The sequence below is a fragment of the Oncorhynchus nerka genome, linkage group LG20, assembly GCF_034236695.1.
Source record: "Oncorhynchus nerka isolate Pitt River linkage group LG20, Oner_Uvic_2.0, whole genome shotgun sequence".
Lineage (NCBI taxonomy): Eukaryota > Metazoa > Chordata > Actinopteri > Salmoniformes > Salmonidae > Oncorhynchus > Oncorhynchus nerka.
The window spans coordinates 50,753,930-50,766,157 of NC_088415.1; the positions used below are offsets into that span (position 1 = coordinate 50,753,930).

The 12,228-nt window shown below is 43.1% G+C and overlaps 1 protein-coding gene across 1 annotated transcript in view; it reads left to right on the forward strand.

The window, feature by feature from the left end:
* Positions 1 to 12,228, forward strand: part of LOC115102712 (potassium/sodium hyperpolarization-activated cyclic nucleotide-gated channel 2-like) — a 66,076-nt gene that overhangs the window by 6,777 nt on the left and 47,071 nt on the right. Inside the window, exon 2 of the mRNA XM_029622943.2 lies at positions 3,693 to 4,116. Coding sequence (XP_029478803.2) covers positions 3,693 to 4,116 — 424 coding nt within the window. The remainder of the gene's footprint in view (positions 1 to 3,692; positions 4,117 to 12,228) is intronic.

A 12,228-nucleotide genomic window follows, 5' to 3' on the forward strand; every position in this document is an offset into this window, starting at 1 on the left:
AGTACTCCAGATATAACAAACTGACCCTAGCCCCCGACACATAAACTACTGCAGCATAAATACTGGAGGCTGAGACAGGAGGGGTCAGGAGACACTGTGGCCCCATCCGAGGACACCCCCGGACAGGGCCAAACAGGAAGGATATAACCCCACCCACTTTGCCAAAGCACAGCCCCCACACCACTAGAGGGATATCTTCAACCACCAACTTACCATCCTGAGACAAGGCTGAGTATAGCCCACAAAGATCTCCGCCATGGCACAACCCAAGGGGGGGGCGCCAACCCAGACAGGATGACCACATCAGTGAATCAACCCACTCAGGTGACGCACCCCTTCCAGGGACGGCATGAGAGAGCCCCAGTAAGCCAGTGACTCAGCCCCTGTAATAGGGTTAGAGGCAGAGAATCCCAGTGGAAAGAGGGGAACCGGCCAGGCAGAGACAGCAAGGGCGGTTCGTTGCTCCAGAGCCTTTCCGTTGACCTTCCCACTTCTGGGCCAGACTACACTCAATCATATGACTCACTGAAGAGATGAGTCTTCAGTAAAGACTTAAAGGTTGAGACCGTGTTTGCGTCTCTGACATGGGTAGGCAGACCGTTCCATAAAAATTGAGCTCTATAGGAGAAAGCCCTGCCTCCAGCTGTTTGCTTAGAAATTCTAGGGACAATTAGGAGGCCTGCGTCTTTGTGACCGTAGTGTACGTGTAGGTATGTATGGCAGGACCAAATCAGAGAGATAGGTAGGAGCAAGCCCATGTAATGCTTTGTAGGTTAGCAGTAAAACCTTGAAATCAGCCCTTGCTTTGACAGGAAGCCAGTGTAGAGAGGCTAGCACTGGAGTAATATGATCACATTTTTTGGTTCTAGTCAGGATTCTAGCAGCCGTATTTAGCACCAACTGAAGTTTATTTAGTGCTTTATCCGGGTAGCCGGAAAGTAGAGCATTGCAGTAGTCTAACCTAGAAGTGACAAAAACATGGATACATTTTTCTGCATAATTTTTGGACAGAAAGTTTCAGATTTTTGCAATGTTACGTAGATGGAAAAAAGCTGTCCTTGAAATGGTCTTGATATGTTCTTCAAAAGAGAGATCAGGGTCCAGAGTAACGCCGAGGTCCTTCACAGTTTTATTTGAGACGACTGTACAACCATTAAGATTAATTGTCAGATTCAACAGAAGATCTCTTTGTTTCTTGGGACCTAGAACGAGCATCTCTGTTTTGTCCGAGTTTAAAAGTAGAACGTTTGCAGCTATCCACTTCCTTATGTCTGAAACACATGCTTCTAGCAAGGGAAATTTTGGGGCTTCACCATGTTTCATTCAAATGTACAGCTGTGTGTCATCCGCATAGCAGTGAAAGTTAACATTATGTTTTCGAATAACATCCCCAAAAGGTAAAATATATAGTGAAAACAATAGTGGTCCTAAAACGGAACCTTGAGGAACACCGAAATTTACAGTTGATTTGTCAGAGGACAAACCATTCACAGAGACAAACTGATATCTTTCCGACAGATAAGATCTAAACCAGGCCAGAACATGTCCGTGTAGACCAATTTGGGTTTCCAATCTCTCCAAAAGAATGTGGTGATCGATGGTATCAAAAACAGCACTAAGGTCTAGGAGCACAAGGACAGATGCAGAGCCTCGGTCCGATGCCAATAAAATGTCATTTACCACCTTCACAAGTGCCGTCTCAGTGCTATGATGGGGTCTAAAACCAGACTGAAGCATTTCGTATACATTGTTTGTCTTCAGGAAGGCAGTGAGTTGCTGCGCAACAGCCTTCTCTAAAAATTTTGAGAGGAATGGAAGATTCGATATAGGCCGATAGTTTTTTATATTTTCTGGGTCAAGGTTTGGCTTTTTCAAGAGAGGCTTTATTACTGCCACTTTTAGTGAGTTTGGTACACATCTGGTGGATAGAGAGCCGTTTATTATGTTCAACATAGGAGGGCCAAGCACAGGAAGCAGCTCTTTCAGTAGTTTAGTTGGAATAGGGTCCAGTATGCAGCTTGAAGGTTTAGAGGCCATGATTATTTCTCCCAATCTTCTTCTGGATCATCCAAATGCTCTCTAGCAAACTTCAGACGGGCCTGGACCTGTACTGGCTTAAGCAGGGGGACACTTCTGGCACTGCAGGATTTGAGTCCCTGGCGGCGTAGTGTGTTATTGATGGTAGGCTTTGTTACTTTGGTCCCAGCTCTCTGCAGGTCATTCACTAGGTCCCCCCGTGTGGTTCTGGGATTTTTGCTCACCGTTCTTGTGATCATTTTGACCCCACGGGGTGAGATCTTGCGTGGAGCCCCAGATCGAGGGAGATTATCAGTGGTCTTGTATGTCTTCCATTTCCTAATAATTGCTCCCACAGTTGATTTCTTCAAACCAAGCTGCTTACCTATTGCAGATTCAGTCTTCCCAGCCTGGTGCAGGTCTACAATTTTGTTCCTGGTGTCCTTTGACAGTTCTTTGATCTTGGCCAAAGTGGAGTTTGGAGTGTGACTGTTTGAGGTTGTGGACAGGTGTATTTTATACTGATTACAAGTTCAAACAGGTGCCATTAATACAGGTAACGAGTGGGGTACAGAGGAGCCTCTTAAAGAAGAAGTTACAGGTCTGTGAGAGCCAGAAATCTTGCTTGTTTGTAGGTGACCAAATACTTATTTTCCACCATAATTTGCAAATAAATTCATAAAAAATCCTACAATGTGATTTTCTGTTTTTTTTCTTCTCATTTTGTCTGTCATAGTTGAAGTGTACCTATGATGAAAATTACAGGCCTCTCTCATCTTTTTAAGTGGAGGAACTTGCACAATTGGTGGCTGACTAAATACTTTTTTGCCCCACTGTATAATGTATTTTCTACACTGGAGGTGTACCAAAACAAGAATTTACAACAATAATGCTCATTCTCATTCATCAATCATTAATTTTCATATTCCTTCAGGTTATGCTTAAATCTTATACCCCAACCTGAGCACACCATTCTGCCACCTCTGGTCTCTTGGCCGTCTCACCCCCACTGAGGGTCAGCTCCCGCTCAGCCCAGTCAAAGCTCTTCTCTGTCCTGACACCCCAGTGGTGGAACGAGCTTCCCCCTGAAGCTAGGACAGCAGAGTCCCTGCTCATCTTCCAAAAACAACTGAAACCCTACCTCTTCAAAGAGTATCTGAAATAAGACAGCTCAGTCTTACCCCCACCCTATAAAAACATAAATAAAACAAAATTGCGTTTGTCTTTTCCTACTGACACTGACTTTGCTGGTAACTACTTTATTTAGGAAGAATGTACTTACTATGACTGTGATATGTAGTTGTCTAATCTTAAGACGAATGCACTAACTGTTAGTCGCTTTGGATAAAAGTGTCTGCTAAATGACTAAAATGCAAAATGCAAATCGATATTAATCAGCTTAACATAACCCTTCAGCCTAACATATTGTAGGTCTTTGTAGTTTGCTTACGCACTCACCAGTTTTTGTTAGAAAGTCCCCAGTGCCTGTCCGTTTCCCTCCCTTGCCTCTATCACTCTGCTTTTGTCCTCTATTCTATCATTTTCCTCCACCTCCACCTCTCCCTCTCACTTTTACCTTTCCCTCATCCACACACAAATCACTCACTCCCTCACACACACGCACACACACAAAATCTCCCTTCTCTCTCTCTCTCTCTCCCTTTCTCTTTCTCCAGGTTCTACTGGGATTTCACAATGCTTCTCTTCATGGTGGGTAACCTGATCATCATCCCGGTGGGCATCACCTTCTTCAACGACGGGACAACCACCCCTTGGATCATCTTTAACGTCATCTCAGACACCTTCTTCCTCATGGACCTGGTCCTCAACTTTCGCACAGGCATCATCATCGAGGACAACTCCGACATCATCCTGGACCCCAAAACCATCAAGAAGACGTACCTGAAGACCTGGTTCATCGTGGACTTTGTCTCCTCAATCCCCGTGGATTATATCTTCCTGATCGTGGAGAAGGGGATCGACTCTGAGATGTATAAGACGGCCAGGGCCCTGAGGATCGTACGATTCACTAAGATCCTTAGCCTACTGAGGCTCCTGAGGTTGTCCCGGCTCATCCGCTACATCCACCAGTGGGAAGAGGTAGGACAACACTCCACACAGCCCCCCGAAATGCTTCATGGCCTATAATAATTATCATAATGGATTGCATCTATTCGTCACTTTTCACAATAGTTCTCAAAGAACTTGAAAGGGGGGGAACTCAAACTAGCCTCATCAACTATTTATTGTCCTGATGATAGGAGAAAGGATGATAACTATAGTATACACATAGCACCATTCTCCTGGAACTTTGTAAGATGGAAACTCATCTGATCCACTACTAATCTGTAGTACACACTCACAGCATCGTGGCTACATAATACATGGTTTAGGATAGTCACCATAGATAACTATGCTAGAAAGCTACATGGCTATACTAAGTACACGTATTGTCAGAGAGAAGGTACAGTAGGGAGGTGGGGCAGCATTGTATAGAAGCAAGATGAGATAGGCTCACAGCAGCATCATGCAATTTCCCATGACAATAATGAAAATGATAATGGTTGGATTATTATTTTTTTTACCACACTTCCACTGTAGGTCTAAAGTGCTTTACTCTAGATGTAAAGTGCTTTTACATTGTACAGTGGTCAACTCACGTCATCCACTACTAATGTGTAGTTACCCTTGGGAGAAAGTAGGCTAACATCCCTACGTGACCCATGGGTTCAGGGTAGTCACTAAATGGCCATGCAAAAGAGGACAAGTTGCTATTGTCACGGAGGAAGTAGGCTAAGAGCCAGGATCGTGCTATTGCTGATGATTGTAATGAAAGTGGGTAGTGAATTTTAGGCAGTGATTTTGGGTAGTGATGGTTAGTGAATTGTGGGTAGTAAGTTTGGTAGTGAGTGGTAGTGAATTGGGTAGTGAGGGGTAGCCTAGTGGTTAGAGCGTTGGACTAGTAACCGGAAGGTTGCAAGTTCAAACCTCCGAGCTGACAAGGTACAAATCTGTCGTTCTGCCCCTGAACAGGCAGTTAACCCACTGTTCCTAGGCCGTCATTGAAAATAAGAATTTGTTCTTAACTGACTTGCCTAGTTAAATAAAGGTTAAAAAAATAATAATTGTGCGACAGGTTGTCCAGACAAGTTGTCTAGGTGGAAAATCATAGAATGCTCTGCCAAGCATTAAATATTTGACAGGTATACCTCACTGTTCTGTACCCAGGACCTTTTGGTCCCACATCCATTTGGACTTCTTTATAGATTAATATCAAAGCAGACTTTCGTCTAAGTGCTGTCAGTCCCTGAGTTCCATCTAAGAACTTTAGTTGTTGGCTGACAACCAATAAGCTGTTAAACAGTCTGGACCCAGCCCTGCCTGTGTTTGTTCCTAGTCGTTTGTCGAGGGCCAGGAGGTTTACTTTGCTGTTCTTGACCTGTGTGTTGTTGTTGGCAGGAGGGTTTAAACTTTAAAACACACTTTGCATCCTAATCACCATCAGTGCCATCGCTGTCTCCCCGTTTGACCCGCGACTCCCAGAAGGCGTCTGCTCATTTTGATAAGCAACATTTTAGAAGAGGCAAACACAGTTAATAAATGAAGAAGCCGAGGAGGAGCAGGTGGGGTGGTTATATGGCACACTGGAGGGGGTGCTCACTATGATTATATATCTGGCTAATTGTTATTATTATTATAATTCAGTTATGCTAGCGTTCCTCGTAGGTTAGCCTTTAATTGTGTCACCATTCATTTTCTGTCTCTTTGTTAGCTTCGGATGGTACTTGATTGGTTGGTTTGTCCTTTGGCCATTACTAGTTATTCGTTCATCTACAATATTTCTTTATTTTTTTATTTTACCTTTAACTACGCAAGTCAGTTAAGAACAAATTCTTATTTTAAATGACGGCCTAGGAACAGTGGGTTAACTGCCTTGTTCAGGGGCAGAACAACAGATTTGTACCTTGTCAGCTCGGGGATTCGATCTTCTAACCTTTCGGTTAGAAGTCCAATGCGTTAACCACTAGGTAGCCTAATATACCTCTGCTCTATTCATTTTCCCCCTCTACTGTGTTCTCTTGGAGGGGCCTTGGTCTGTCTGGTCCGTCTATCTATCCCTCATCTCACACCGATGCCACAAAAGGTCTAATGGGGATAATGGGATCATTCTAACTTTTCTCTTATGAAAGTATTGGCAGGCCAGGCATAGGGCACAAGCTGGCATTTTACAGTGGTGTGGATGGTGGATGCACTGGGCCCTGTGTGTGCCCCTTACCTTTGGATAATTGGATTTCTGAAGACATGATGCGACAAACAAACAGAGCGATGCATGATGGTTAGAGGAGGATACTTGGCATGCATGGAAGAGGAGTGCTGAGATGGGTTGGTGTTAAATAGGCACAGACAGGCAGACAAGTAAACAGCAGTCAGGTGAACGGATGGAGCAGTTGGCAGATCCTTAATGACTGGCAGATCTATCCCTCAGATGCCATATTTGAATACTTCCGAAATGCATCCTTCCTTTTGATAATCACTGATCTGCATGTAGTTGGGTAACTGAGTTCAAGATCTCTCCACATTTTTGCTCTTATTCATAATGTCAAACAAGGAGGCATAGATGGAATGAAGGAAAATGCTTGTATTAAGTGTTTGTACAGGAATGATGGAATGAAAGAAGGATGCCTGCATTGAGTGTTTGAACAAGGCCATAGAGTGGAGTTTGGAGAGGAAGTGTTGAGAGTCCCTCTCCACTGTTTAGGCTTGAATGGTGTGCCCTTAACTTACGCTGTACTCTCTACTAATGGGATTTGCCATGGCGACATAACTCTTTGTGCTGTGGTAGTAGCAGGTTTGCTTTTGTTGTTGTTATTCACTCGTCCAATTGATTACGTGAGTGTGTATTGTTTTACACACCAAAACAACAACGTTGTTTGTAAGACTTTTTATTTTTTATTTCAACTTTATTTAACCAGGTAAGCTAGTTGAGAACAAGTTCTCATTTACAACTGCGACCTGGCCAATTTAAAGCAAAGCAGTCGACAGAAGCAACAACACAGAGTTACACATGGAATAAACAAGCGTACAGTCAATAGCACAATAGAAAAAAAAGAAAGTCTATATACAACGTGTGCAAATGGCATGAGGAGGTATGGCAATAAATAGGCCAGAGTAGCAAAGTAATTACAATTTAGCAGATTAACACTGGAGTGATAGATGAGCCGATGATGATGAGCAGATGATGGTGTGTAAGTAGTGATACTGGTGTGCAAAGAGCAGCAAAGTAAATAAAAACAATATGGGGATGAGGTAGGCAGATTGGGTGGGCTATTTACAGATGGACCTTGTACAGCTGCAGCGATCGGTTAGCTGCTCAGATAGCTGATGTTTAAAGTTAGTGAGGCAAATGTAAGTCTCCAGCTTCAGCAATTTTTGCAATTCGTTCCAGTCACTGGCAGCAGAGAACTGGAAGGAAAGGCGGCCAAAGGACGGTGTTGTTTTTGGGGATGACCAGTGAGATATACCTGCTGGAGCGCGTGCTACGGGTGGGTGTTGTTATCGTGACCAGTGAGCTGAGATAAGGCGGAGCTTTACCTAGCATAGACTTATAGATGACCTGGAGCCAGTGGGTCTGGTGATGAATATGTAGCGAGGGCCAGACAACTAGAGCATACAGGTCGCAGTGGTGGGTGGTATAAGGCGCTTTGGTAACAAAACGGATGGCACTGTCATAGACTGCATCCAATTTGCTGAGTAGAGTATTTGAAGCTATTTTGTAGATGACATCGCAGAAGTCGAGGATCGGTAGGATAGTCGGATAGGATAGTTTTACTAGGGTAAGTTTGGCGGTGTGAGTGAAGGAGGCTTTGTTGCAAAATAGAAAGCCGATTCTAGATATGATTTTGGATTGGAGATGTTTGATATGAGTCTGGAAGGAGTGCTTGCAGTCTAGCCAGCCACCTAGGTATTTGTAGTTGTCCACATATTCTAGGTCAGAATCATCCAGAGTAGTGATGCTAGTCGGGCGGGCGGGTGCAGGCAGCGATCGGTTGAAAAGCATACATTTGGTTTTGCTAGCGTTTAAGAGCAGTTGGAGAGTGTTGTATGGCATTGAAGCTCGTTTGGAGGTTAGTTAACACAGTGTCCAAAGAAGGGCCAAATGTATACAGAATGGTGTCGTCTGCGTAGAGGTGGATCAGGGAATCACCCACAGCAAGAGCGACATCATTGATATATACAGATAAGAGAGTCGGACCGAGAATTGAACCCTGTTGTACCCCCATAGAGACGGCCAGAGGTCCGGACAACAGGCCCCCCGATTTTACACACTGAACTCTGTCTGCGAAGTAGTTGGTGAACCAGGCGAGGCAGTCATTTGAGAAACCAAGGCTATTGAGTCTGCCGATAAGAATACGGTGATTGGCAGAGTCGAAAGCCTTGGTCAGGTCAATGAAGACGGCTGCACAGTACTGTCTTTTATCAATGGCGGTTATGATATCGTTTAGTACCTTGAGCATGGCTGAGGTGCACCTGTGACCAGCTCGGAAACAGGATTGCACAGTGGAGAAGGTACAATGGGATTCGAAATGGTCAGTAATCTGTTTATTAATTAACTTGTCTTTCAAAGACTTTAGATAGGCAGGGCAGGGTGGATATAGGTCTGTAACAGTTTGGGTCTAGGTTTGGGTCTAGAGTGTCACCCCCTTTGAATTTGACTGCGGCAGCTTTCCAATCTTTAGGGATCTCGGACAAAACGAAAGAGAGGTTGAACAGACTGGTAATAGGGGTTGCAACAATGGTGGCGGATCATTTTAGAAAGAGAGGGTCCAGATTGTCTAGCCCAGCTGATTTGTACGGGTCCAGGTTTTGCAGCTCTTTCAGAACATCTGCGATCTGGATTTGGGTGAAGGAGAAGCTGGGGAGGCTCGGGCAAGTAGCTGCGAGGGGTGTGGAGCCGTTGGCTGGGGTTGGGGTAGCCAGGAGGAAAAGCATGGCCAGCTGTAGAGAAATGCTTATTGAAATGTTCAATTATCATGGATTTATCGGTGGTGACCGTGTTCGCCAGCTAGGAGGAGGTGCTCTTGTTCTATATGGACTTTACAGTGTCCCAGAACTTTTTGGAGTTAGAGCTACAGGATGCAAATTTCTATTTGAAAACTGGAGGGCCTCAGGGAATGAGTCCTTCTAGTGATTACATTTTCACACAGAAACACTGAGAATACGCCTCAAATTGTTTTCTATTACTGCTTCCCTTTGGTTATCTGTTTTCCGTCAGGAAGAACATTGACGCTGTCCATGGTGCTGATTAGAGATGTTGGGTTCTGGGAATATGAAAATATACTTATTCATGTCGCTGATGGAGTGCTGAGGTAGAGAGGGTCTACACCAGAAGTTAAGGGTTACAGGAGGAAGGTATGTAGTCTGTGCAACTAAGCTTGGAATGTGTTGAGTTCAGGGAAGCGATTACATGTGGCAGGCATTTGATGAGGAGAGACGGGTGGAAATCTTAGAAACTAACAATGTCACTGAGGGAAAGTTACATTGTGTCAGGATATGTCATTGTTAGCCATCAGGTATCCTCTGGAAGGAGAAGAGACACGGTCTGGTATCAATAACCATGACAGCCTTGAGTTGGGGAGGAGTGATCACTTTGGGGTAGAGATCAGGTTAGATGATGTGAGGAAGAACCGATATCACTAAGGTTCTGTCTAGCAACAGAGATGCATTGGCTGTTCTGTTGTGAAGGAGGAAACTCAGCTTAAGATAAAGGATTAAATACCAGTGCTCGTGTGAAATATTTTTTTGTATGAATTACAGCTGTGTTGGTTAAGCTTCTCTTGTGTTCGTGAGTTATTTACTCAAAATTAGAACCTAACAGAGCCATACAGTTTGCCAATCAGCTACATGTTGGCACCAAGCGTTCCATTAAAGTAGCATTCTAATCTGCATTCTCTGTAGAATGTAATTGTCTTGGAACCTGTGGGTGCCAACATGCTGCTCGTTCGGATCCTATATCTTAAACCGAGTTAGCAGAACTCTGTATACTGTTAATATGGCTCTGGTACTGTATATTTAGAAATCAAATCAAATCACATTTTTATTAGCATTACAGTGAAATGCTTACTTATGAGCCCCTAACCAACAATGATGTTAAAAAAATATGGATAAGAATAACAAATAAAAGTAAGAAGTAATTAAAGAGCAGCAGTAAAATAACAATAGCGAGTCTATATATAGGGGGGGTACCAGTAAAGAGTTAATGTGCGGGGTTAGTTGAGGTAATATGTACATGTAGGTAGAGTTATTAAAGTGACTATGCATAGATGATAACAGAAAGTAGCAGCGGTGTAAAAGAGGGGGGGGGGGGCAATGCACATATAGTCTGGGTTGCCATATGATTAGATGTTCAGGAGTCTTAAGGCTTGGGGGTAGAAGCTGTTTAGCAGCCTCTTGGACCTAGACTTGGTGCTCCAGTACCTCTTTCCGTGCGGTATCAGAGAGAACAGTCTATGACAAGGGTGGCTCGAGTCTTTGACAATTTTTGGCCTTCCTCTGACACCGCCTGGTATATACAGTGCCTTGCGAAAGTATTCGGCCCCCTTGAACTTTGCGGCCTTTTGCCACATTTCAGGCTTCAAACATAAAGATATAAAACTGTATTTTTTTGTGAAGAATCAACAACAAGTGGGACACAATCATGAAGTGGAACGACATTTATTGGATATTTCAAACTTTTTTAACAAATCAAAAACTGAAAAATTGGGCGTGCAAAATTATTCAGCCCCTTTACTTTCAGTGCAGCAAACTCTCTCCAGAAGTTCAGTGAGGATCTCTGAATGATCCAATGTTGACCTAAATGACTAATGATGATAAATACAATCCACCTGTGTGTAATCAAGTCTCCTTATAAATGCACCTGCACTGTGATAGTCTCAGAGGTCCGTTAAAAGCGCAGAGAGCATCATGAAGAACAAGGAACACACCAGGCAGGTCCGAGATTATCATTATGATATTTTCATGCTCCACTGCAGGTAGATTTTTTTAGAATTGTTTTAAATATCAGGGTTTTTGCATTTACATTGATTAATCAATCTTATGCTACACAGAGATAAATAACAACAAAAAAATCTAATTTAATCCATTCATTTATTTTGAATTTTTGTACCCTTTACTGAAATGGTTGTTCCAGTTTAAATACCTTAGGAAGTCTCCTCACAATGTCCCTAACCCATGGCAGTCATTCTGAATGCAGGTTGCAGGTGAAAAAAAATTCCAGCTGATGGAAAGCCTAACTCTGGCTGGATTCCAATAGGAATTGCACATCACTTTGCATGCCAGTATAATGTGACTTGTAGGTAGGGTCGCAAAATCCTGGTAACTTTCCCAATATTCCCAGGTTTTCCAGAAATCCCAGTTGTAAGATTCCTGGAAATGTGAAGAAATAAGCAAGAAATCCAGTATCCTTCAACCAGGATTTCTGGAAAATCTGGGAATTTGGGAAAAGTTACCGGAATTTTGCAACCCTGCTTGCAGGACTGATGTATCATGGTAAAAGTAGGCCTCAAAATAAGGCCCTATAAAGAGTTTAGTTTTAATGATAACATTTGCCTAGGAACTAATTTGGTGAAGGACACAGGATTGAAAAAATAATAATTCAAGAGCCGTGTCGCTGTCACTAACAAGTATAGTCATGGGGAGGTAACACTACAATGCACTTGAAAAGGCATGGCACACTGGGAAATTATATTGGAGGCATGGCTTAGTGGGGGTGTAGCTTTCAGATATTTCAGTTATTTTTGGCCACCCGTGAGTGTTGTACCAGTTTAAGTGGTCTATGGTAGGGATACATTTTAGCCACTTACAAGGAACAAATGGCTTTGTCAATGTAGTGGTTCCTTATAAAGGCTAAATGTACCTGTTATAAAAGCACACCTTTGTACCTGTGGACTATATGTAAGAAAGGTACTATCTGAGTTTTATTTTTTATTTATTTTATTTCACCTTTATTTAACCAGGTAGGCTAGTTGAGAACAAGTTCTCATTTGCAACTGCGACCTGGCCAAGATAAAGCATAGCAGTGTGAACAGACAACACAGAGTTACACATGGAGTAAACAATTAACAAGTCAAAAACACAGTAGAAAAAAAATGGGCAGTCTATATACAATGTGTGCAAAAGGCATGAGGAGGTAGGCGAATAATACAATTTTGCAGA